The sequence below is a fragment of the Mobula birostris genome, chromosome 7 (genome assembly GCF_030028105.1).
Source record: "Mobula birostris isolate sMobBir1 chromosome 7, sMobBir1.hap1, whole genome shotgun sequence".
NCBI lineage: Eukaryota > Metazoa > Chordata > Chondrichthyes > Myliobatiformes > Myliobatidae > Mobula > Mobula birostris.
Window position 1 is genome coordinate 169,077,793 of NC_092376.1, and position 27,207 is coordinate 169,104,999.

The following is a 27,207-nucleotide window of genomic DNA, read 5'->3' on the forward strand; positions in this document are numbered from 1 at the left end:
CCAGAAATAGTAGGGGACAGAGAGTCCAGTGAGATGGAGGAACTGAGTGAAATACATGTTAGTAGGGAAGTGGTGTTAGGTAAATTGAAGGGATTGAAGGCAGATAAATCCCCAGGGCCAGATGGTCTGCATCCTAGAGTGCTTAAGGAAGTAGCCCAAGAAATAGTGGATGCATTAGTGCTAATTTTTCAAAACTCGTTAGATTCTGGACTAGTTCCTAAGGATTGGAGGGTGGCTAATGTAACTCCACTTTTTAAAAAAGGAGGGAGAGAGAAACCAGGGAATTATAGACCGGTTAGCCTAACGTCGGTGGTGGGGAAACTGCTGGAGTCAGTTATCAAGGATGTGATAACAGCACATTTGGAAAGCGGTGAAATGATCAGACAAAGTCAGCATGGATTTGTGAAAAGAAAATCATGTCCGACGAATCTCATAGAATTTTTTGAGGATGTAACTAGTAGAGTGGATAGGGGAGAACCAGTGGATGTGGTATATTTGGATTTTCAAAAGGCTTTTGACAAGGTCCCACACAGGAGATTAGTGTGCAAACTTAAAGCACATGGTATTGGGGGTAAGGTATTGGTGTGGGTGGAGAATTGGTTAGCAGACAGGAAGCAAAGAGTGGGAATAAACGGGACCTTTTCAGAATGGCAGGCGGTGACTAGTGGGGTACCGCAAGGCTCAGTGCTGGGACCCCAGTTGTTTACAATATATATTAATGACTTGGATGAGGGAATTAAATGCAGCATCTCCAAGTTTGCGGATGACACGAAGCTGGGTGGCAGTGTTAGCTGTGAGGAGGATGCTAAGAGGATGCAAGGTGACTTGGATAGGTTGGGTTAGTGGGCAAGTTCATGGCAGATGCAATTTAATGTGGATAAATGTGAAGTTATCCACTTTGGTGGCAAAAATAGGAAAACAGATTATTATCTGAATGGTGGCCGATTAGGAAAAGGGGAGGTGCAATGAGACCTGAGTGTCATTATACACCAGTCATTGAAAGTGGGCATGCAGGTACAGCAGGCGGTGAAAAAGGCGAATGGTATGCTGGCATTTATAGCGAGAGGATTCGAGTACAGGAGCAGGGAGGTACTACTGCAGTCGTACAAGGCCTTGGTGAGACCACACCTGGAGTATTGTGTGCACTTTTGGTCCCCTAATCTGAGGAAAGACATCCTTGCCATAGAGGGAGTACAAAGAAGGTTCACCAGATTGATTCCTGGGATGGCAGGACTTTCATATGAAGAGAGACTGGATGAACTGGGCTTGTACTCGTTGGAATTTAGAAGATTGAGGGGGGATCTGATTGAAACGTATAAGATCCTAAAGGGATTGGACAGGCTAGATGCAGGAAGATTATTCCCGATGTTGGGGAAGTCCAGAACGAGGGGCCACAGTTTGAGGATAGAGGGGAAGCCTTTTAGGACCGAGATTAGGAAAAACTTCTTCACACAGAGAGTGGTGAATCTGTGGAATTCTCTGCCACAGGAAACAGTTGAGGCCAGTTCATTGGCTATATTTAAGAGGAAGTTAGATATGGCCCTTGTGGCTACGGGGGCCAGGGGGTATGGAGGGAAGGCTAGGGCGGGGTTCTGAGTTGGATGATCAGCCATGATCATAATGAATGGCGGTGCAGGCTCGAAGGGCCGAATGGCCTACTCCTGCACCTATTTTCTATGTTTCTATAAGGGCAACCATTTAGATTCCTTTTTATGAGATTTGTAATTCAAATAAGGGTCTCAGATTAGTGAAGGGAATTACAGAAATTACTTGGAGGAGAAAGCCTTCAGCTAAATCTATTAATGTAGTGCAGGGTGCAGATGTAGGAAATAGTGGATATGAATGACACATGAAATACAAGTTACAGGACTGGTTGTGGTCTAATTAAATGGTACAGCACTGTGAAGGGGCACATGCCTACTGTATTTCTGACCACATACTTATATTGTCAGTGTTCTGCAGAAAGGATCACTGGGGCAGGTGGTTGGGAGGGAGCATTTCTGCATTTTAGATCTTACTCAATATTATTCATGGAAATTATTTAAGGTATGCAACGCTGATTTAAAAAAAATACTTCATTTGCTATCAATCAGATTACAGCCTCAAAGAGGTTGGTTTCTGTGGGATGCTTTGGTTTCCTCCCAAATCGCAAAGTAAATTAATTAGCTATTGGAAATGATCCCTTACCACAGGTAAATTGTAAAAGAATCAAAGTGAAGTTGAGAACTAGTGAGAGGCCCTCATATAGATAAGGAGGAATGAGGTTGGTGGGATGGCTCAGATGGAGCTGAGAAGTCAAATGGAGTCCTCCTTTGTCATACTAAGAACAAGACAAGCAGATCAATCTAACTCTTTATCATTAGTGAGATGCTGATCAATGTCTTTGAGTGTCTGTAATGATTTGTGCTTTGATGTACAAATTTATTTGCATTTGGTGGTGATCCCAACGTAGCCAGAGCCAGCATACAAAGCAAGCACTGACATGAGCATAAAGGGTATTTATTGGAACTAACTGGGGATGTTTATTTTCTGGGCAATGTTGTCTTCCTTTTAACATACTGTAACTCCTTGTGGAGAGTTGAGTATTGCTGACTCTGGGAAGTGTTCAATTAAAAAAAAACATAAATAACCATATTCTAACTGCAAATTGATGGTCAGGTTTATTTTGTACTTTCAGTTTTAGCTCCTTTCTTCCTACTTATATTATTTAAGAAAACACAATGCTTCACAGATTTCTCCATTTCTCTGCTGCTGACCAGAGTAAATAAAATGTGTTCAATAGACACACATCTGCTGCTTTCTATTGGAGGAAGTCCAAATGAAGAGTGGCCATAAAAGGTTCCAATAGTGAAGTTATGAGATCATTGTTTACTTTCCAAGCACAGAATGGAGCTGTTGCTGGAACTGGATACAACTGATGCTGAAATCCATTAAAGCAGAGCTGCAAATGATCTGTTACTGAATCAGCACATGGCCTTTCTCCTGATCCCAATCACAGCAAACTTACTGACCTCAAGTTCTTTAGTTTCACACACTCCCGTAGGCCTGGTCATTTTCTCTTGTCATGTTGTTCCTACAGGTATTTCTTAAAGGACAGCAGACTTAAGAGAGTAGAGTAGAGCTCATTCAAACAAAAAGTTAACCATTTCCATCTGGGGTGGGTGTTATTGTGCACACAAATATATACAATATTGCATTATCAGGGATAGGACCAGTTTCAGTTTTCCCAAGTGGGATGGAAAAATTGATTATACCTTGTGTTCAGATTTAGGAAATGGGCTGGCTGCAGTTAATCCCTACTATAGGTCCCATGCTTTTGGGTAGAGATATTATTTTGAAAGTGGTAGTGATATTAATTTTGGAATTGGTAAGTGTAGGTTCAACTGGAGCATATCAAAGAAGTTTGAACAGGTAAACATGTATGAGGGACATGTAAGGTAATGGTCTGGTTGCAGGTAGGTGGCACAGACTAGATGGGCTGAAAGGCCCGTTTCTGTATTCTATTACCTGAAGAACAGAAAAGCTGGAAATGGGAGTATCTGTGGAAAGACACGCCGAAAGGTCTAATATCCAAATTGTTATCTGCTTCTCTTTCAACTGATGTGCCTAGCCTATTATCCAACATTTGTGGTCATGATGTTGAAGTAAGAGGGGGCCATCTTAAAAACCTCTGCCATTGATTGGACAATGAGAGTTAAATTAATTGATTAACAAGTACTGCTGCCAGAAAATATTGATTGGGAGCACAGCTTACTAATATTCAAGCCATATGAGTTTCAAGTTAGTTCCTGCATTACAGCATATACCAGCACTCAATGTCAACATTATTAATTCCTGCAATAATGAATGATTAGAGTCATTTGCAGCACAAGGGTCATCAATTGTGGTTAAATGCGTTACATAAGAATTCCTACAGAATCTAGTCACGATGTGTGGGAATGGAATAATCCAAATCCTCTCTGACAGAACAGTTGGTACATATTTAACACTTGGCTGGTTGTAATTATTGAGACTGCTTCTGAAAGCAGAATGGATCAGAGCTTCCAATCAACAATGGGCCTTTCATACAGGTTTATTTTTATCCCCTGCAAATATTTTCTTTTTTTTTCTCCTTCTGTGCCAACTAACTTAAACTGGCAAAAATAATCTGATGCAATAAGAAACTTTTGGAAAGTCTTGCTCCCTTGATGGGGGTGTTTCACAGCTGCGCAAGCCTTTGGTATCTTGACAATTGCTGAATTTGGTCATGTCAGGAAGAAGCTCTCTAAGTTAATGAACTTGGGCTCCACGGGTGAAACAGGACATGATAGATAAAGAAAATTTATTTATTTATGTATTTCAATGTACTGATGCCACATAACAAATTTCTAGAATTATGACAGTGATATTCTACATGATTCTGATTAAAATTCTCAAATGAATACAAGTTTAGCACACACACTGAGAACAAGGCAATGAACCACACATGTGGGCAGAGGGAAGAAAGTTCAGCAAGAATCAGAGTATGTTGGGAAGAGGAAATATCAATGGCCTTCATTAATGATCTGGAGATAACCCCACTATGACAGCTGGCGAAATCAATTTCAATCAATTAAAATAATTTCAGACCATAATATGGCAGCAAATAAGGACGTCCATTAAACAGTTGCAAAAAATTACATAGCTTACGAATGTGTTCAGGGGAAAAACAGATCTACCATCCTTCTCCAATTTGGCTGAAATACGACTAGAACCCAGAGTTCAACTCTACACAGGTCTGAAAAATGTCCAAGAAAGACACAGTTCCAGGGAATGGGTGGCATATACCAGCACTCTCTACCTCTCATTAGGGATAGATTGTGAAGGAGTTTCTTGGAGGTTTGATCACATGACATTAACTGCAAACATTCCATCAATCTACACATCTCTATTTCTATCTCTGATAGTTCTATTAATAATAGGCAAAAAATGTTTTAAAATGATTCCTCTTCAAGGCACTGCCCACAGCAAAGCATTAAAGGTTAAAGTTCAATCCCTGACAAAAATCTGGATGATTAGCTAAAGCCTAAAGAGGAGAAAGGGACCAGATGTTTGTTCACAAAGCCAGTGTTTAGAGCAGCACACACAGTGTAAACGGTGCAAGCACTGATCAAATCTTTGTACAAAATAATAAATCAAGAAACTATGAATGCAGGATATTTGGAAAATGTCAGGAACATTCAGCAAAGAATGCACACAAAAATATCAGGGGCATAGGTAGGGTGAACACAGACAGTCATTTTCCCCAGGATTTCCCCTAGAGGACATAGGTTTAAGGTGAGAGGAAAGAGATTTATTTGGAACCTGAAGTATAACTTTTTCACCCAGGGAGGTGGTCAGTTTATGGGACGAGCTGCCAGAGGGCATGGTTGAGGCAGGTACATTAGCAACATTTAAACGGTTCTTGAATAGGAGCATGGATAGGAAAGGTTTGGAGGTATAGAATCAGAATCAGATTTAATATCACTGACATATGCTATGAAATTTGTTGTTTAAATATTTTGGTTATATATTTATGTATTATGAATTGCAATAAAAATATATGTGAAAAAATAAAAATGCAATACAGACGAGGGCAAAAATAGTGAGGTGGTATTCATGGGTTCATTTTCCATTTAGAAATCTGATGGCGGAGGGGAAAAAGCTGTTCCTGAATCACAGAGTATGTGTCATTAGCCTCCTGTATCGCCTCGCTGATGGTAACAATGAGGAGAAGGCATGTCCTGGCTAGTGGGGTCCTGAATGATGGATGCCACCTTTATGAAACATGGGCCAAATATAGACAAGTGGGACTAGCTTTGGGAGCATTGTTGGTTGGCATGGACCAGTTGGACTGAAAGGGAACACTCTATTAAATATCTTCATTTCCTTTAACCCTTTCTCTTTTCGCTAGATCTTGAAACTGATTTTGCCTCCAAGTTCATTAGCCTGAAATATTAACTCAAGCTCCCTCTTCAATCAATACTGCCTGACTGTTGGATTATTTCACACATTCTCTGCTTTATTTTAAAATAACATGACGTTGGTTGAATCCGTGTTTTGAGTCTGAACTTAATAAACAACCTCATTTCACTGACAGCTGTACCCAGTTTCAGCATGTTGCTCCCCTTGGGGGAAAGAAAAGGGTGCCAGGATTTAATTTAAATCCTATTTTTTGTTCATGACAGAGATCTTTCTTATCAAAAACTGAGTAATTTTGAGGAAATGATGCGATTTTAATCTTAAGGCACCTGAGTGTGAACAGCCGCATTCTCAAAGATACTTTGGGTTAATAAGCAAGAGGAATTTAGGAGTCATGTTTAAAGTGGATATTAGCATTACTTACTCTGGAGAAGTCAAAATGAGGTTCATACTGGCCTCCAACGCCATAGTTCGCCACCTGCAGCAAAGAGAAGAAGTCTGTGAGGGGAGGAAGGGCTCAGAGTAGGCACAGCCAGCACCAGACACAGCAGCACATCTCAGCTGCCGCGTACAGGTCAAAGGCAGTCGAACTTATTGTCATATGCACAAGTACGAGTGCACAGGTGCAATGAAAAACTTACTTGCAACAGCATCGCAGACACAGAGCATCACACAAGCAGCATTCACAAGAAGAAAAACATTAATTAGACATTAATCATACACAATTTTTACAAGAAAGAGCACAATTAGAAAAAATATCCATTTTAGTGCAAAGAATTCAAAGTGGTCATCGTGTTGCTAAACTGTAGTGATTAGGGTTGCACAGACAAAATGCCGGGCAGGTCACAGCAGGTCAGGCAGAGAGGAGTAAAGAGCCGACGTTTCGGGTTGAGACCCTTCATCAGGTTCGTGAAGTGATTAGGGTTGTGCAGGTTGGTTCAAGAACCAAACGGCTGAAGGAAAGTGGCTGTCCATAAACCTGCCTGTGTGGGACTTTAGGTTTCTCTACCTCCCACTCCATGGTAGGAATGAGAGGACGGCATGGCCCAGCTGGTGGGGTCTTTGACGATGACGCCGCAAAACAAAAGGCTTTTTGACCGCAGAACACTACTGGGCTGGTTCAACTAAAGCTGATCTGAACAAGTTCAGTTCCCTGGGAAATACAGGTAATGTGGTTTATCTCTTTCCTCACCTGCTGCTGCATATGCTCACAAATAAAATAATCTCATGTAAGCATATTTTTTGTATAAAATTAAAAAGCCTGAGAAGCACTATTCTTTTCCCCAAAACATACGCAAAATCATTTTTGGAATGTGATAGGATTATGATTGTTTCAGGCTGGAAGCGTCACTGGAAATTTCACTGGTCACTGTGGGTCAAAAATTGGTCTTGTGTCCAAGAGAAGGAGGTACACAGGGTTATGTGGCCCCCTGCACAAAGCTCCTTTAGAGGAAGTTCTGAGAAATTGAGCTTGCTGTTCCAAGTTGAACCCCCAAAGATGGGCTCCCTCACATCCTTACCTTTAATGTCACCCCATCCTCACAGTACCACAGTGCTCCCACAAGCACTTCATACATCTCCAAGCTGATCACTGAGCTTCTGATCCGACAATCAAACCAAATTCCAGATCAGCTCCTCGGCACTCCCTCCTGACGTCCCCACAGATCCAGCCCAGTCCAGTCATTTTGGATAGTTTCCATTGCACACTTCTCAGTGGAGCACTGGACAAAGTATAAAAGACTCTCAGTTGCTTCTGATCTAAGTCACTGCTGAATTTTGAAGTGGTGGGCCCTCAAGACCAAAAAGTTAATGTCCTATAGAATGCTGACCCTCAGTGCTTTCCCAGGTCCCAATGAGTTCATATATCACATTCATGTACATTGAAGAAATGGCAAATATACAGTATATTCTTTGGTAGCAGAGGCATTCAATCTCCTCTCTCTGTTAATCATCTCCTTGGAGTGTTTCATTGTTCTGACATTAAAAGGCCAAGGTCTGCGGTGGTCATTCCAAAGTTTGCCATGTGTGAACACCAGGGGGCAGTACTTGGCAATACTTGCCTGCTATCCTCTCCCCAAAATGAATGCTCCGGGGATTTTGGAACCCAAAGAATAAAGTAGGAAGCTGTGGGCTCACTATGGCTGTGCCAGTACCACGTAAACAATGACCAGCAAGTCCTGGTCCCTGCTCTGTTCTCCGACAATCTTGCAAACATGTGCGATTGTGCTTTCATCCTTTCAGGCAGGTTGTTTCTCAGAAAACACTGACCCTACGAACGGCTTCTCTCATCTGTCAATGTGGGCAAGATCCCCAGTTCTGAGGATGGGTCACAGATCCCAAACGATGACTTGTTTCTCTCGCCACAGAGACAGCTCGACTGCATGAGTTCTTCCAGCATTTCTTTCATCGTTTCACATTCTGCCATTATTGTTTTCCATCATGGCAACTTCTTTATGAAAAAAATTCCTCTGGACTGTGTCAGGAGAAGTGGAAAGGAACAGCAGCAGTTATTTCTTCTGCCTCCCTCACAATGTGAAACAGAACCTCTTACCTCCTTTGGGAATAAGACAACCTCCCCCAACTCCGATGATGTCAAATGATCATAAGTATTTGGGCATCACAGGATGCCATAGTGGTCAGTGCAGTGCTTCACACATCCGCGATTGCCTATTAGGGTTCAATTCCCGCCACTTTCTGTGAGAAGTTTGTTTGCTCTCCCCTGCATGGTTTCCTCCTGGTGCTCCGATTTCCTCTCACGTTCCGAAGACGTAGGATTAGGGCGAGGGCTAGAGACTTGTGATCACGTTATGTTGCTGCCGACACATTCCTCAGATTGCGTTGGACTTGATGCAAACGACACATTTCTCTGTGCTCCGATGTACATGTGGGGAATAAAACTAATCTTTTAATCTATAAGAACTAAAGGGGTGTAGATATAGATTCTGGATGCACATTTTAATTCACCGGGCCCTCACACAATTATCCTTTTGCAAGTTCAGGTATCCATGAGAGTGATCTAATAGCACAGGGGAACATGATGATAACATCAAGTTCCCATCAAAGATGCTCATAACACAATGGCTGAGATTTAAGGAATAATGTAATTAAAAGTGACAGGACCAGCTGGGCTTTTGGATTTCCTGCCTAACCAAAGGCCACCGATAGAAAAGGGATATTCGGGTTTATTTATTTTGTTGCTCTTCTGCAGGACCTACTGGTTACAGAGTGCCAGGGTGAGGGGCTGTGGTCCAACATTAGCCTGTGCTTTTGTGTTACAGCCTTTGATCGTTCAACAGTTTAATTTAATAACGGAGAACGAATACAGTATAGAACCTGAAATTCTTACTCTTCACAGACATACACTGAACAGAAGTTGTTAGAACCCCACCACCTCCCCCCACGCACACGCAGCAGCAAAAACATCAACCCTCCCCCCACTTGCTTCAGCAAAAAGCATCCAGCCCTTCCCCCTCCCACCACCCACCATGCAAGCAATAGCAAAGCACGCAGAGACCACGATCTAGGGTCAATCAAAAACTACTGCCCATCCCAACACTTCGACAACTCAGGCACGCTTTCTCTCTCACCGACAAGGGGGAAAGATATTGCTCCTGCAACAGTGAGAGGGGAGACCAACAGCTCACCGTTTCGATATTACAATCTGTCGAGTCGCTTGTCCGAGTTCCCCAACTTGAGGACCAACCATCTCTCACTCACCACACCTCCGCCGTTGCGTTTTTGCTGTGCCCTTCTGCCATTTCAGACCCTTTGTTTCGAATCTGGGCCTGGATAAGATAGGCTGCACAGCCTCTTTCTGTGGCAAACCTTTGACTTCATGACATCCTTGCCCACCTTGCACCAGAGGCTCAGTTTTGGGTTGAGTACCTGAAGTAACTCGGCTGTCTCCACTTCCAGACCTGTGATGTCTGCTACCCGCTGGTTAACCCGGTGCACGACAGGATCTACGTCATCGTCCAACCAGGCACTGGATGGGAAGCGACAGACAAAACAAAACTGAACAAGGCAGACAGACAACCTGTAGCTGTTTCCATTTTGGAATCTGTGTCGGGTCAAAAGGGGAATGAATAATCTCGATCCTCCGGTTACAGAATGGACCATGCTGTTAAAGCAACAGTGCATAACCACTAGCTAGCAAATGGCGACACAATACGCTGTAGATGGTGGAATCTGGAGCAATGCACAAAATGCTGGAGGAGCTCAGAGGGTCAGGCAGCCTCCATGGAGGAAAACAAGGCATTCAAATCCAGATAACAACACACATCAAAGTTGCTGGTGAACGCAGCAGGCCAGGCAGCATCTCTAGGAAGAGGTGCAGTCGACGTTTCAGGCCGAGACCCTTCGTCAGGACTAACTGAAGGAACAGTGAGTAAGGGATTTGAAAGTTGGAGGGGGAGGGGGAGATCCAAAATGATAGGAGAAGACAGGAGGGGGAGGGATGGAGCCAAGAGCTGGACAGGTGATTGGCAAAAGGGGATACGAGAGGATCATGGGACAGGAGGTCCGGGAAGAAAGACAAGGGGGGGGGGGGACCCAGAGGATGGGCAAGAGGTATATTCAGAGGGACAGAGGGAGAAAAAGGAGAGTGAGAGAAAGAAAAAATCCAGATGAAGGGTCTCAAGCCAAAACATCGACTATCCATCTCTCTCCATAGATGCTGCCTAGCCCACAGACTTCCTCCGGCATTTCGTGTTAAGCAACTGGCTCTAGAATCCAGACTAATGCTGGACCAAACAAATTGATGATAACCTTACATCACTCCCATCCTCGATGCTAGGCTTAACTTTATACTATGGATTCAGACTCAGAAAATGGTGCAGGAGTTCCCTGACTGAATCATTGGTTTTTACTGGAAGAGGAATACAACAGGACTCAAATGATAAGTTGCAATAAGACTTGAAAACATAACCCAATGGACCAGAGTGAGAGGCCGTAAGCTGGACAGTATGACCAAGTGACAGTAGCATTCTAACCAGCAAAATAAACTACACATTTTTAATCTTAATTTATTTGGTCCAACATTGCACTTCTCTAGTTTCACTCTCAGAAAGCCGAGCGAAACAGAACAGCACTGCATGTTAGCAAAGAGAAAGCATGTCAAAGAAGTTCCTGTGAACTGAGAGCTAAGATGATCAAAAATTAAAAGTGCCAAATATATAGCTTCTATGAGTACCCAACAGCATCACACTGAGATCTCAAGATTGGGAGAAAAAAAACTTATGAAAAATATTTTAGAAAATTACCGATTTTACTTCCATTGATTTTGTGATATAAAACAAGATGGCAATTTTCAAATCACAAAGAAGAAAAATTCTACAGATGCTGGAAATCCGAGCAACACACACAAAATGCTGGAGGAACTCAGCAGGCCAGGCAGCATCAATGGAAAAAAGCACAGCGGACATTTCAGGCCGAAACCCTTTGGCAGGACTGGAGAAAAAATTCTGAGGAGTAGATTTGAAAGGTGGGGGGAGGGGAGAGAAAATGACCAGGCGAGAAGTGAAACTTGGAGGGAGGAAGTTGATTGGTGAAAGAGACAGAGGCCATGGAAGAAAGAAAAAGGGGGGACGAGCGCAGGGGGAGGCAATGGGCGGGCAAGAAGATAAGGTGAGAGGGAAAAGGGGATAGGAAATGGTGAAGGGGGGGCATTACCGAAAGTTTGAGAAATCGATGTTCATACCATCAGGTTGGCAGCTACCCAAACGGATTATAAGGTGTTGTTCCTCCAACCTAAGTGCGGCCTTATCCCAACAGTGGAGGAGGCCATGGATGGACATATTGGAATGGGACTGGGAAGTGGAATTAAAATGGGTGGCCACTGGGAGATCTGGCTTGTTCTGGCGGACGGAGCGTACACGTTTGTTCTGGCGCTCTGGTGCTCCCCCCTTTTTGCTTTCACCAATCAACTTCTTAGCTCCTTGCTTCATCCCTCCCCCTCCAAGTTTCACCTATCGTCAGGTGTTTCTCTCCCCTTACCTCACCTTTCAAATCTGCTCCTCGGCTTCTTTTCTCCAGTCCTGCCGAAGGGTTGCAGCCCGAAACGTTGACCGTACATTTTTCTATGGATGCTGACCGGCCTGCTGCCTTCCTCCAGCATTTTGTGTGTGATGCCAGTTTTCAACATCACTTATTTAAAAAAAACATGCCAAGTCGATGATCGTCTAGAAGGGCAACATGAAAGTGATATGACAGAAACCAGCGTTTATTTCAGAGAAGTGGGCGTGCAGAGGGACTACATGAGTCCGTTGTCACATTGAAGCAAGCAAATGCAGGTCCAATACCACCTTTCAGGAGTAGGTCATTATGTTAGTGGCTGAACAGAGGGTAGCACACGGAGACCAAAATAATCAAGCGAGGCCCAGCTTCATGAACGTATGGCGGGGCTGCTTCTGCAGCCATTCGAATGGACAGCCCACCCCTCCGTCTCCAGAGAGACAGGCGTCACAATCTGCAAACTCTGCGGGGCAGTAGTGCAGTAAGGAGGATCAGTTCCAGGCTTGCAGGAGTCAGAACACAGAGCAAGTACAGCATCAGAACAGTCCCTTTGGCTCACTGCGTCTGCATTGAGCATGATGTCACTCTACTAATCCCACCTGCCGGCGTATGCTCTCTGTCCTTCCATTCCCTGCATGCTCACATGTCCGTTTGAATGTCTCCTAAACACTGCCCTGGTATCTGCTGCTCCTACTTCTCCTCATAGTGTATACCACACATCCAAAGTTAAAAATTTTCCCCAGACATCTTGTTTACTCATTCCCCCTTCTAAATTTAAACCTATGCTCCTGGTGATTTGTCGTTTTTCTACCTGACACCATTTTGCATTCCAAAAAATGTCCCCCCCCCCGCCCCACCCCACCAATTCTTCTAAATCAGTGGTCCCCAACCCCCGGGCCACAAAGGATGTGCTACTGGGCCACCAGGAAATGATATGATTTGGCAATATGAAATGATATGAGTCAGCTGCGCCTTTCCTCATTCACTGTCACACCCACTGTTGAACCTGAACACAGGCGAGGTCATTACCCACGCGAGGTCATCAGTCGGTCACTAACCTACAACTACTCGATGAGTAAAAAACAAACGTCGCCTGAGAGTTTCTTTAGAGGACGTGGTAGGGGACATAAAAGGCCTAACAATGATGATAACGCAGAGACAGCTGAGGCCGAGACTGCAAAAAAAAGGAAAGCTTCCTTCAACAGAAAATACGACGAGTCGTACATAAAATATGGCTTTATTGCGACCGGTGACTGGCACGCTCCAAGCCCCCTGTGTGTGATATGTGGAGACAAGCTGTCTAATGAGGCAATGAAGCCCTCAAAACTGCTTCAGAACCTTGAGTCCGAGCACCCTGCACTTAAAGACAAACCCGTTGAGTTTTCTGAGTGGAAAAAAACATGAGTAAGTGGGACAGGAGCAAGTGCTGAGAGCCACCACCTCCACAAATGCTGCTGCTCTGAGAGCGTCGTACTTAGTGGCTAGCCGTGTTGCTAAGGCTAAGAAGCCTTTCACTGTTGGTGAAGAATCAATTCTGCCTGCTGCCAAGGACATGTGCTGTGAACTGTTGGGAGAAGCTGCAGCTAACAAGATGGCACAGGTTTCTCTTTCAGCTACCACAGTTTCAAGAAGAATCGATGACATAAAGAAGGACATTGAAGCACAGCTGTTGGAACGGCTTAACGAGTCACCATGGTATGCTATCCAGGTCGACGAGTCTATCGATGTCGACAAGAAGGCAATACTGCTGGTTTATGTGCGACATATATTTCAAGATGATGTGCACGAGGATATGTTGTGTGCACTGCCGCTGCCAATTAACACAACTGGGGCAGAACTATTCAAGTCTTTGAATGACTACATGTCAGGCAAACTGGACTGGTCATTCTGTCACTGGTCTGGTCCTGATGAAAGGTCTCGGCCTGAAACGTCAACTGTACCTCTTCCTAGAGATGCTACCTGGCCTGCTGCGTTCATCAGCAACTTTGATGTGTGTTGCTTGAATTTCCAGCATCTGCAGAATTCCTCGTGGTCATTCTGTGTTGGAATATGCACAGACGGGGCTGCAGCTATGACTGGACGGTTATCTGGTTTCACTACCCGAGTCAAAGAGGTTACTCTTGAATGCCAGTCTACACACTGTGTCATACACAGGGAAATGCTGGCTGGCCGATCTGATCTTAACAGCGTATTGAGTGACGTTGCTGAAGTTATCAATCACATCAAAGCAAAAGCCCTTTACTCACATCTGTTTGAGCAGCTTTGGGGGGAAATGGATGCAGAGCACAAACGCCTTCTCTTACACACTGAAGTCAGCTGGCTATCAAGGGGGAGAGCTCTGGCCAGGGTTTTTGAGATAACAGAGCAACTACAGAGATTTCTTTCAGGAAGTGACGAGTAGTGGATAGCAAAACTCACTTATCTGTGTGACATCTTCAACCTGCTCAATGAACTCAATTTGTCACTTCAGGGGAGAATGACAACCGTCTTCAGGTTGGCAGATAAAGTGTCCGCTTTCAAAGCCAAACTGGAACTGTGGGGACGGGGAGTGGACAGGGGCATATTTGACACGTTCCCAACATTAGCTGGGATTTTAGGAGAGACTGAGGCTGCACCATCCTTCTCACAGCTGGTGCGTGATCACCTATCTTCGTTGTCGACAGAATTCGAGCGTTACTTCCCAACCGCAAATGACCTAAAACGTACAAAGGAATGGGTCCGTGACTCATTTGTGAATGTCCCCAGTGAATCATCCATGTCAGCATGGGAAGAATATCAACTCCTCGAGCTTGCAAATGACGGTGGGCTGAAAAGTATGTTTGACATAACATCTCTGCCGGCATTCCAGATCAAAGTCAAGGCTAAATATCCTGAGATAGCCACGAAAGCACTGAAAACGTTGCTTCCATTTCCAAGATCATATCTCTGCGAAGCGGGATTTTCTGCAATGAATGCAACGAAAACTAAATTGCGGAATAGACTGGACATAAGGAACCCCCTTTGAGTATCGCTGTCTCCCATCACCACTCGATGGGACCGTGTTGTTGCAGGGAAACAAGCCCAGGGCTCCCAGTGACTCAGTGATATTGGTGTGTTGCAATGATTTTATATGTTCATACGAGGAAAATATGTGCTGTGTGTTTAATATCCAAACGTTACTTAAAATGTTATGATGCTATTGACTTATAATTGACTTTTCACTATATTCATGCTAGGAAAATATGCGCTGTGTGCTTAACGTTAAATTTGTTAGATAAACCCTTTTAGAAACGAAATTGAGTGTATTAGCCACTTAAAAGTGACTTATAGTTGACCTATCACCTATATTCTGGTCGTGATTAACACTCCCCGCCCCCCTTGGCCAGTCTGCAAGAATATTTTCAATATTAAACTGGTCCACGGTGCAAAAAAGGTTGGGGACCCCTGTTCTAAATCTACTGAGTACAGACCCACAGCCATCAAACACTCCTCTTATGTTAACCCTTTCAATCATGGAGTAATTCTCGTAATCCTCCTTTGGATCCTCTCTGATTCCAGCACATCGTTTCTTAGATATGGGGCCCAAAACTGCTCGGAATACTCCAGACGAGGTCTGACCAATGCCTTATAAAGTCTCAGTATTAAAAACAAGGTCTTATCCAACCTCTCCTTGTAGATATTACATTCCTTTCCTGGCAATGTCCGGTTGAACTTCTGGACTCTCTCCAACGCCTCTCACGTTCTTCTTGTAGTGTAGTAACCCGAAGGGCACACAATGTTCAAACTTTTATGTGGCTACATTAGTTCATTCATTATGTGCTGTGTCGTATGACATGGATGACCGTGGTCCTTCCATTACTGTGATTGCTTTTGGCAATTTTATCTGCAGAAGTCACCTGCCATTAATTTATTCTGGGCAGCATCTTTACAAGACACACCAGTAATTGCCAGTGTAAGTTAGAAGCAAAGAAATATTTTTTCCTTGAAATAGCCACTATTGCATTGTAGGAAATATGGCAGCTAATTTACACAAAAGAATGCTCTCACTAAAATCACTGTGAACTAAACAGAGAAACACAATTTTAGTTGATTTTCATTGAGAGATTTTTTTTTCCAAAACTGGCTTATATATATCCATTTTTGAATGCAGGGAGGACTTTGATTTTATTCTGTATTCTGAAAGACAGCACCCAAAATAATGCAGTGCTCCTTCAACATTGTATTGTTAAACCAATCTAAGTTTTCCTCATTAAGTTTCAGCAATAGGTTTTGGACCCAGAATTCCCTAACTTGGTCAAAAGGATGCAACTGAGCCACGTTCTGTCAGAGAGAGACTAAGGAATGAATCTACAGAGAGTGAATAAACGGCCGAGTAGCCAGACGCTGAATGTACTTGTCAGTCAGTACCTTCCCAGGTGTTTCATGATGTCCAAATTCAGCTTGCTGAATAAATTCAGAAATGTATGCTGAGGATCATAAACACAAGAGATGTTGAAGGGTCTCGGCCTGAAAGTATTGATTTTTTATTCCTCTCCATAGATGCTGCCTGACCTGTTGAGTCCCTGCAGCGTTCTGGATGTGTTGCTCTGGGATTTCAGCATCTGCAGAATCTCTTGCGTTCATCAATGTCCTGCCAATCATCATTGATCTGCTAGGTCAATATGGGCAGGTCACAGGCTTGATATTCTGTCACCTGAGACTACAAGACCTCTTTATAATCAACAAAGCACAAGTTACGTGTGTGATGGTACAGTAGACTTCTCAGTAACCTGGATGAGTTCAGGCCCAACAATACTTAAGCATCTTAACAGGATCCAGAACTAAGTAACCCACTCAATCAGCACCTCATCCTTCAGTCTGTCCCAGCTGAGGGCGAAAACCAAGGCTCGCGAAGTACTCATCAGGGACATGTTGTTTGCAGACAATGCAGCACTGGCAACACACTCTGAAGAGCAACTGCAACACCTCATGGACAGCTTCTCCAGAGCCTGCCAGGACTTCAGCTTGACCATCAGCCTGAAGAAGACCAACGTGTTGGGCCAAGGCATTGAGCACCCCCTTGCCATTACCATCGACAACTACGAGCTGGAGGTAGTTCACGAGTTTACATACCTTGGCTCCACCATCACGGACAGTCTCTCCCTGGACCCCGAGATCAACAGACAGATCGGACGAGCAGCCTCAACATTCGCCAGGCTGACAAAGAGAGTCTGGGAGAACAGAAAGCTGGTGACGCACACCAAAGTTGCAGTCTACGGGGCCTATGTTCTCAGCACACTGCTTTACGGCAGCGAGACCTGGAGCCTCTACTACAGACAAGAGCGGCGTCTCAACGCCTTCCACCTTCGCAGCCTGACTACAGATAATGGACATCACGTGGACTGACCGAGTCACCAACAATGAGGTCCTGGCCCGCGCCCAGATACCCAGCCTCTTCACCTTGCTCCAACAACGCCGTCTCCACTGGCTGGGTCATGTACACCACATGTCAGACGGGAGAATCCTGAAAGACCTGCTGTACGGGAACTGGCCTCTGGCAAGAGAGCACCAGGGCGGCCCCATCTTCGTTTCAAAGACATTTGCAAGAGAGACATGATGTCACTGAAAATGAATGTCGAGAGGTGGGAGGACACCACAAGCGATCGCTCTCACTGGAGGCTGGAACTATGCAGAGGTCTAAAACGAGGAGAAGAGAAGCTGAGGCTTGCTGCTGAAGAAGAACGCACTAATCGGAAAAACAGCACCAAGACAACACTGGAGGACAGTGCCTTCAAGTGCAGTCGCTGCAGCCAAGACTGTAACTCCCGTGTGGACCTCTACAGCCACAACAGACGCTGCTCTAACACAGACTGAAGCAAGACTTCCCAGACGCAGATCCATGGACTCACGAGACTAACGGATGCCACCACCACCACCACCCTCAACATTCATTCCCTCCATCATCTCAGAGTGTACAGCAGTCACTTACCCAGGCTATTGCAATCCCGATTCCAAATCCCAGTGGCCTATATGGTTAAGGTCAAGGACAGCAGATGCAGGTGATTGCCAACATCAGCAAGTTCTCCTCATCTCACACAGATCACTGAACTTGAAAATTCACAATCGCTGGGTCTGCATCTCAGAACTCCTGACCAAACAGTACCTTGGAAGTATGCTGACTAGAAAAAACACAAGTCGAACTGGCTCACTGTGAACTTGTCAGGCATGTTTAGGGATGCCAATAAATGACAGCCTCATCAGCAAGAAATGAAGAGAGAAAGAAAATACAAGACATTCCACGAACAAGAAGTCCCCAGCATCATACCTTGCGCCTGTTAACTTAAGCCAAGCAGCCAGGATATCAATGTCTGTGCACAGTAACACTCAGTAGCGGGAAGTCATTGTGCTACTTTTACTGTACAAGAGAAAATCCTGGCAACTGAACAGCTACAGGATGCCATCTGCTGTTGATCTTGATGACTGCCAACCTTCCTCAGTGTAAATCAAACCCCACTCTGGTGCATTATCTATCATGGTACAAAACCCATTTAAATTCTGTAACTAACTGAATGATAAATCATGGGAGTTAATTATAACATTTATCACACTAGAGAAAAGCACCTTAGAGTCAGCAGTTGTGATCATGAGGCCCACATACTTGTGCAACTACTTCTGAAACATTTATCTAACTCAAGGGTTCCCAACCTTTTTTATGCCAAGGACCAACACCATTAAGAAAGGACCCCAAAATGGGAACCCCTGACCTAAAGGATATTGATAGAAATCATCCCCTTCTATCAGATTCCTTCTTCTTCAGCCCTTTACAATTTCCACATATCACCTTTCAGTTTCTTACTTCATCCCATCCACCTGCTTTCTTCCCCCTTCCTTTCCTGGCCTGATGAGGGATCTCGGCCCGAAACGTCAACTGTTTATTCATTTCCATGGATGCTGCCTGACCTCTGGTGTTACTCTGGTTTCCCAGCATCTGCAGAAACTCTTATGCATCCATGCAGTTTTCCTATAACCACACAGAATCTACCCTTCAAAGCAGCTATTTATAACATTCCAGCTGGGCAAAGTGTAGATGGCTGGTCAACCTCACTGTAAATCAGATTGGGTGAGTGAGCTGTTGTAATTGAGCGAGATTTGAGATTTGTTTTTGTTTTTTGTTGCAGTTTTCTGGTAGACTTAACCTGCTTTTATTGGGAGAAGTTGCTGTAGATCTTGATCATTCTACTCTTTTGAATTGAGTAAAATAATTTTGTTCTGTATAGAGAGTTTGCTGTACACCCATATATCATGGCAGTGCTAGCAGTAAATACTCAAATCATCAAGGTGCTCCAGTTTCCTCCCACAGTCCAAAGATATACCAGTTGGTAGGTTAATTGCTCATTATAATTGTCCCATGGTTAGGCTATGGTTAAATCAGGTTTTTTGCAGATGGCATGGCTTGAAATGCCTGAAAGGCCTATTCAATGCTGTATCTCAATCAATAAGTCATAGAAAGAAACAGCACTGAGCCCACAACTATTAATTATCCATATACCTTTTTCTGTAGAATCTCTTGTGTTTATCATTTTCTGCTCCATTGCAAAGTCTCTTTGAGACTTGCCTACCCTGAAGAAGTCTAAACCGAACAGGTGTTCGGCGAGACCACCTCTCACTGTTCCCCCTTTGTGATCTCTGCTGCTCTCCGACTCTTTGACTACATGCTCACCCAGACTCACTAGTACAATGACGTGTCCTTCCAGGAAACGTGCCTTGCCCGACCTGCTGAATTCCTCCAGCAGTTTAGTGTGTTGACCCATATAGACCAATCCCCTTCCATCCTCCTCATGTTCCCAACCTCTCTTAGCAGATTCTACCACACAAGGGGCAATTTGCCGTGGCCGATTAACCGACCAACTGGCACGTCTTTATGACGTAGGAAGTTGCCTGAGCACCAGGAGGAAACCCAAGCAGTCACAGAGAGAATATGTAAAGTCCACATAGACAGTACTCAAAGCCAGGATTTAACACAGGTCTCTGACAGCGTGAGATAGTAGCTCCGCCAGCTGCATCCCTCTTACACTCTAAATACTCTGAATACTCTCTAATTCATTCTTGAAACAATTACTGAATATGCTTCCATCCCACATTCAGACTGCATTCCCTTCCCCTCCTTCTTCTATTCCCCACTCTGGCCTCTTGTCTGTTCCCAGCAGCTTATCACCTCTCTGGTGCACCTCTTCCTTCCATTTCTCCTATGGTCCACACTCTTCTGCTATCAGATCTCTTCCTCTCCAGCCCTTTATCTTTCCCACCCACTTGGCTTCACCTATCACCTTCTAGCTATCATCCTTCCCCTCCCCCCATCTTTTTATTCTGATGTCTTCTCCATCCTTTCCAGTGCTTTCGGCCCGAAATGTCGGCTTTATTAATTTCCATAGATGCGCCCTGCCCTGCTGAGTTCATCCAGCATTTTGCAATTGTTGCTTTGGATTTTCAGCCTCTGCAGACTTCCTTGTGTCCAGAAAAACCTATTTGTCTTACAAAAACCAAATAAAGACATCTTCCATTTAGTTTTTACTTTTAATCTTTGCACTTTAATCAGTAATCTCTATTGGCACAAATGTATGCCTTAAAATATTTAATTTTTTTTAAAAGGTATCCGTTAGTCTTGCGAGACCATGGATCTGCACCTGGAAAGTCTTCACTCTCCAGGCCTGGGCAAGGTTGTATGGAAGACCAGCAGTTGCCCATGCTGCAAGTCTCCCCTCTCCACGACACGTTGTTGTCCAAGGGAAGGGTATTAGGACCCATACAGCTTGGCACCAATGTCTTCGCAGAGCAATGTGTGATTAAGTGCCTTGCTCAAGGACACAACACGTTGTCTCGGCTGGGGCTCAAACTCACAACCTTCAGGTCGCTAGTCCAATGCCTTAACCACTTGGCCACACAAAATATTTAATTAAACCTGGTTAATTTGTAGGCAGTATGCTTGCAGAACAGTTTACAGTGCCAGTGATCACTGATCAGGGTTCGATATCCACCTCTGTTGGTAAGGAGTTTGTATGTTCTGCCCCGTGACCACATTAGTTTCCTCTGGGTGCTCTGGTTTCAATCTATATTCTAAAGATGTATGGTTAGGGTTAGTGATTTGTGGGCATACTTGGTTGGCGCCAGAAGTGTGGTGACACTAGTGGGCTGCCTCCAACGCATCACAAATGACGGCTCAAATGAGGCATTTCACTGTATGTTTTGATGTACATATAACAAACAAAGCTAATCTTTAAAAAATACTTCAATCTGGCATCTTAAAGCATATAAATTTCAGTTAATTTGCTACCTATTGTGCCTACTTACTCCCAGATTGTGACATGCCTTAACTTTTACTCAGTCCTCTCTTTCAAAACCTGGATGTGGCATCTATAGACTGCCACTGAACTCATTCCCTGTTCTTAGGCAACACACAAATTGCTGGAGAAACTCAGCAGGTCAGGCAGTATCTATGGAAAAGAGTCAACGTTCCGGGCGTTCCGAGAAGGAAGTGGAGAGGTCAAAATAAGAAGGTGGGGGGAGGGGAGGAAGAAGTACAAGGTAGCAATTCGTAGTTTGTTCAATCTTGTTGCAGTTCCACACGGACATTCTTTGGCTCCCGATTGCTTTTCAAACAAAATTGTTCCTTTCAAAAATGAGGCTGTTTTTTGAGTTGGACAACAACAACTCAACACAGAGATCTGGATTTTGATGCTTTCTCTTTATAGCATCAAAACTTCTCTCTTAGAATCACCCAGTGGTAATTCTGCTATGCTCCACGGGAACCAATGAATTGCTAAAATCGATTCATTTTGAAGAAGTGTTCATTAAATGGATTGATTCATTGATTCTGTTACGGTTACTATTCTGTACACTTATTGAGTATGCCCACAAGAAAATGAATCTGGTAACATTTATGTACTGGTAACATAAGAAAATGAATATGGTAACATTTATGTACTTTGATAATAAGATTTACTTTGAACTTTGAGTGCAGTTACTTGAGAAAGAAGATGAAAATAAGTTTGAGAAAGATAAATCTTGACCGTAAAGTATCGAAGATTCAGTTTCTGCTTCTAGACTTCAAAAGATGCATTGAGATACAACAGGTTTTACAAGGCATGTCCTGAATATATTTGCACGTGTGCATTGGGCCAGTGTGTAGAAGAAAATAAAGCAGATCTGGTTGCTATTGAAACAATGCAAGGTTGAAATAGATAAGAAGGCATTAAGAGATGCAGATGCTGGAATCAGGAGCAAAGAACTATCTGCTGCAGAAACTCAGTGGGTTGATCCAGAGTTCTTCCAGCAGTTCATTTGCTGAAACAGGAAAAGCATTTGCAAGAAGCTTCAGTGCTAGCAGTAAGCCTTCCACCTTGACACCTTCACATGCAGTTACTGAAATATTGCAAGCCATTTTTTTAAATCCCACTGCAGAGATAGCTTTAAGGGTAAAATGTGCTTTGACTTCCAGAGACTCCTGGCTTTTTATTCAAAGCTTACCTTTTTGACACTCTGTAATGGGCTACAGTTAGAACACCTGTTTTAGGGTCACGCACAGTTGCTCGGGCCAGCTGTGTTAAAAAAATAAAATGCAATAAATCACAGGACACACACACAAACAACAAGCAAAGCCTCCAGGGTAAGTTTTTGATTGGCCTTCTGATTTGACAGCAGGTAGTTCAAACAGGCTATGGAGCCAATCAAAAAAAACATGGCTGCTTTGGTTGTCATAGCAATCACTCTTACCTCTTACTGATTCTATAGTTCGCTGTCTCTAGGATCCCTGTGACAGAGTTCCTAACTGTGGCTCTGGCCAACTGTGAGATTGAAAGATCAGAAGGTAAGTTGGCTCTCTGCACACACAAACAATAGATTTGCAATTAAATACACATGGACCGATAAAAGGCAAAGCTCCAACCTAGGGTCAATATCTGAACAGGGTTCGATATTGACTACCAATTAAATGACCAAGTGTGTTGTTTATCCCTATCCCATCTCCCAGTAGATGGCTATGGGTTCTGGCACTGTCTCAGCTTCAATTCAACAGTGAGATTAAGGAGCAGGACACAATGGTCCAAGTCATCTTGACAACTTGGCTCATATAGTGTTCACAAAGCCTAAACACGAGGAGTGGCAGAGAACAAAGACTGAATATTCAATTGGAGTGAAATTACAATACATTTTTAGGCACTGTTTGTTCCATCATAGTGTTCCATCTTATTAATGCATCAATAACACATCCATTAAAGCTGCAGAACACTTACTTAACCCTGACATGCTTACAAGTGTCAGTTTCTATACTGAGAATCTTTATAGGCAGACCCTGATTAAATTTACCTTTTCTCAACAGATGAATAATCTATTGAATGCTAACCATTATTTACTGATTTTGATTCAGATTTCCAGCAGAGGTATAAGATGACGAGAGGCATTGATCGTGTGAATAGCCAGAGGCTTTTATTGCCAGGGCTGAAATGGCTAAAATGAGGGGGCACAGTTTTAAGGTGCTTGGAAGTAGGTACAGGGGGATGTCAGAGGTAAATTTAAGGGAGTGGTGCATGTGTGGAATGCACTGCCAGCAAAGGTGGTAGAGGCAGATACAATAGGGTACTTTAAGAGATTTTTAGATAGATACATGGAGCTTAGAGAAGTAGAGGGCTATGCGGTAGGGAAATTCTAGGCAGTTTCTAGAGTAGGCTACATGGTTGGCACAACATCGTGCGCCAAAGGGCCGGTAATGTGCTGTAGATTTCTATATTTCATCTGTAGTGTTATTTACTCTTCTGAGAAAAGAAATCTGCTACTTATCTTACGTTCAATCAAAGCTTAACACAACTCACCCATTACACTGTTGACTCTGAATACTAATGTAAACATGGGGCAGCACAGTTTTATACTGGTTAGCGTAACACAATTACAGCAAGAGTGACCCAGGTTCAATTTCCGCCACTCACTGTAAGGAATTTGTACGTTTTCTCTATGACTGCATGTTTTTACAGTTTACCCCCACATTCCAAATGAGTTGGTTGGTTAGGAGGTCACGTGGGTGTAATTGGGCAGTGTGGGCTTGTTGGGCCTGTTACTGTGCTGTATCTCGAAATAAAAATTTTTAAAAACTACCAGTTTCAAAAAGGGACTTTGGCAGTCAGAGAAGCACATTTATACAGTGTCCTGAGGCAAGGCAAAAGGTCCCAAAGTATTTTAAGCAGCATTTTCAAATAAAATTTGTTATAAGCCACAAATGGGGTAGGGTAGAAAACTACTTTTAAGTAGCATCTCAGAAGTAGTTAACTGGTAATAAAGGCTTAGGGAAGCATTTCAAAGCTTATTGTTGATGCCACTGATAATAAAGTATATTTTTAAAATTCTAGATTTGAAGTCCTCACATCTATTTACTAGGGGAACTGACTGCTGGGGAATTAAAGCACTGAGATTAGAATGCATGGATCATAATTTTACAGTTACAATAATCCTGATACAAACATCGCCTCATTGCTCAACAAATAATTCAATTCACTTGCTGATCCAATTAAGTTATTCAGAAATCTATTAAACGATGTGGCTTTTGAGGTGACAACAGTTTCAATCAGCTTAGATGGTGAAGTAAAAGATCATGGGGAGAATGCAGAGGGTAGAATGGAGCCTAGAAAGAATTGCATAGCATTTAATTTTATAAATATTAACCAAATGTGCAGTGGTAAATATTGCAGGAATAGGTTACACTCAGGAAAGCAAGTGTTGAATGAAAGATATTTAATATTTTCTTGACTCTCACCATTGGCATTGTCAATCTGGGGTCAGTGAACATGCAGCCCTTAAATGAAAATTGTTTAGTCGATACAAGTTACAGAAATTTAAGTTACAATCTCAATTAAGGAATTAGGGGTTAAATCTCAATTAGGGGTGCTTTTCTGTAGCACCCCTAACAAGGCAATTTGCAACTAATGCTGGCATTCGGTGTGTAACAAGTTCACACAACACCAGTCAATAACTAGATGTGATACTTGATGTAATATTTCTTAGGGAACAGTATTAGGCTTGGATATTGTGGAAGCCAATTTTTGTTCTCTGCTGAGGCAGTCTGGAACAGGGTTTAATGACTCCTAACACAACAGACAGTGCTGTTGTTCCTCAGACCAGTGCTGGAGGGTTAACCTTGATCAGGGGTTCCCAACCTGGGGTCCATGGACCCCTCGGTTAACAGGAAGGCTTCATGGCATTAAAAAAAAGGTTGAGAACCCCGGCCTACACTCTTGTGCTGAATTCTTTGGAACTGGATCCCGAAACAAATATTTTCTGACACAGCACTCGAATGCCAGCAAATGTTGCTGCAATGACGGGGCTGAGGCGTAATTCAGGATTTATTCTACTGTCAAATATTTGAAAGAATTTTTTTAAAAATACTGTAAATGTTGGAAATCTAAAATAAAACCAGGAAATGCTGGAAGGATACAGAATGAGGACCCAGTTTTCCCCTATCATAGATACTCACTCTGCCTCTCCCTCCACCCTTCCTGCAGCTGAAGGAGATTCTTTTCACTCCAGTCCAGCTGTGGTGAAGGGTCTTCAACCTCAAATGTTAACTCTGATTCCTATTCTTCTTCTCTTCCCACAGTTGTGGCCTGATCTGTTCAGTATTCCCAATATTTTTGGTTAAAACTTCAATCCCCATCTTCATTTATCGTTTGCTCAAATATTGTTAATTGCAGTTAAATATCAAACTATTCAGCAATTCTAAAAAAACGAGAAATACATTTCATGGAAGCACAGGAGTTGATCCTCGATGATGAAACCTTTCTCCTCGTTACCACTACCTTTAATATCTTTTCCGAGGGAACGCGAGCCAGCCCCAGCACTCCATTCCAAACGAAGTTATAAAACAGCAGATAATGTGCCGATATTCTATGACGTGGCAATATTTAATTAACATCAACAGTGGTGGGATAAGCATAACAAACCAGAAGCAGTTGCTCTGTAATCATAGGGATATTCGGGCCTTCATTCTCCTCCAACCAAACATCGACAACAAAACAAATGGCATTTTCAATTTAGTTGAAAATGATTATCTCAGTTTCTTGTCTGCAGGACCAGAGTTGCACAGTGATCTGAATAACAAATGTTCTGTTTTTGGAGGGAAGCCAGACAATGTGCAGTTGAAATAGCTACCAGCCATTAGATTGGAATAAAATTCTCTTTTCCAAACTAGAATCCTTACACTAAATTAAATTTGTTTTTGTTTAATCATGCAATGGCTGGAATTTGTTAATTCTATCATTCTCTTCCAAGTGGATTAGGCAAGCTTTATAATATTTGAATGAAGTTCCATTAATAATTTCCATATATGACTGAATGTATTATGCATATTAAGGTCAAAGTGCACCTCAACACCACAGTGAAAGATGCACAATTGAACTAAAATGTGGAATATCAAATAAACACGGCTTGCTAGAGCACATCATTGTGGCTTTTGATAGAAGCAGCAAGGTCACCTATTTTACTAACGAAAAATGCCTTTATGTCACAGCCCCCAATATCAAACAGTCAGTTGTGTAAAATTGTATTTCACAACAAGATGCCAGTTAGGTGCTTTTTAAAGGAAATTAAGCAGTATTCTTCACTCACCCGGGGCTTGGCTAAGTCTTTAATTCTTTCGATTTCTGCATCAGACAACACCTCATAGTATCGAACAATGTGCGGACTGTCCCATTCATCTTCCTCTTTGATGGGGGCAATGAGCAACCGAGGGTTACTGTTGCCGTTGTGGTAACGACAGAACAGCCGCCTTTGTCTTCGAGCAGTCTGCAGGAAAGTAGTTCAATGAAAAAATTCCCTTTCAATTTAAGTGCAGTTTCAACATCCTTCTCCTCTCCAAAAGAGGATTTTCTAGATCATGCGGCTATTCCCCTCACCAGTTGTTGGTACTAGTATTTAAAATATCATTACAGAATGAATAATAGGTCAGAGAATAGAAGCTGTCTATTCAGCCTCTCATCTCCATGCAGACCTTTGAGAAAGAGCTGTTCAGATAATCCCATTATATTGTTCCTTCCAATATTCATCCAATTTACTATTGAATACTCTTATTGAAGTTGCTTCCTGCAGACTTTCCAGTTCATATCCCCCTACATATGAAATAATTCCTGACTCCACTATCCTCACTAACCTGTAGCCCCTTGACACTTCTACTTACCACCGCTCAGCCATATGCCATTACATTAAAGTGTAAAATTTTAAAATTATTATTTTTCTCATAGATTAACCTCCACAAAACGTTACAGTTAACTTTAACTGGCA

General features: G+C 43.1%; 1 protein-coding gene across 9 annotated transcripts in view; it reads right to left on the reverse strand.

Moving 5' to 3' along the window:
• LOC140200565 (prolyl 4-hydroxylase subunit alpha-2-like) overlaps positions 1 to 27,207 on the reverse strand; it is a 159,940-nt gene that overhangs the window by 37,896 nt on the left and 94,837 nt on the right. For 6 of the 9 annotated variants that reach the window (XM_072264075.1, XM_072264074.1, XM_072264069.1 and 3 more), the window contains exons 8-11: positions 26,536 to 26,712; positions 22,414 to 22,484; positions 9,805 to 9,904; positions 6,344 to 6,397 (exon numbers count right to left, since the gene is read on the reverse strand). In XM_072264075.1, the coding sequence (XP_072120176.1) occupies positions 6,344 to 6,397; positions 9,805 to 9,904; positions 22,414 to 22,484; positions 26,536 to 26,712 (402 nt within the window). Of the gene's footprint in view, positions 1 to 6,343; positions 6,398 to 9,804; positions 9,905 to 22,413; positions 22,485 to 22,659; positions 22,731 to 26,535; positions 26,713 to 27,207 lie in introns of all 9 variants that reach the window. The other 3 variants (XM_072264077.1, XM_072264078.1, XM_072264070.1) reach the window with 2 other exon arrangements.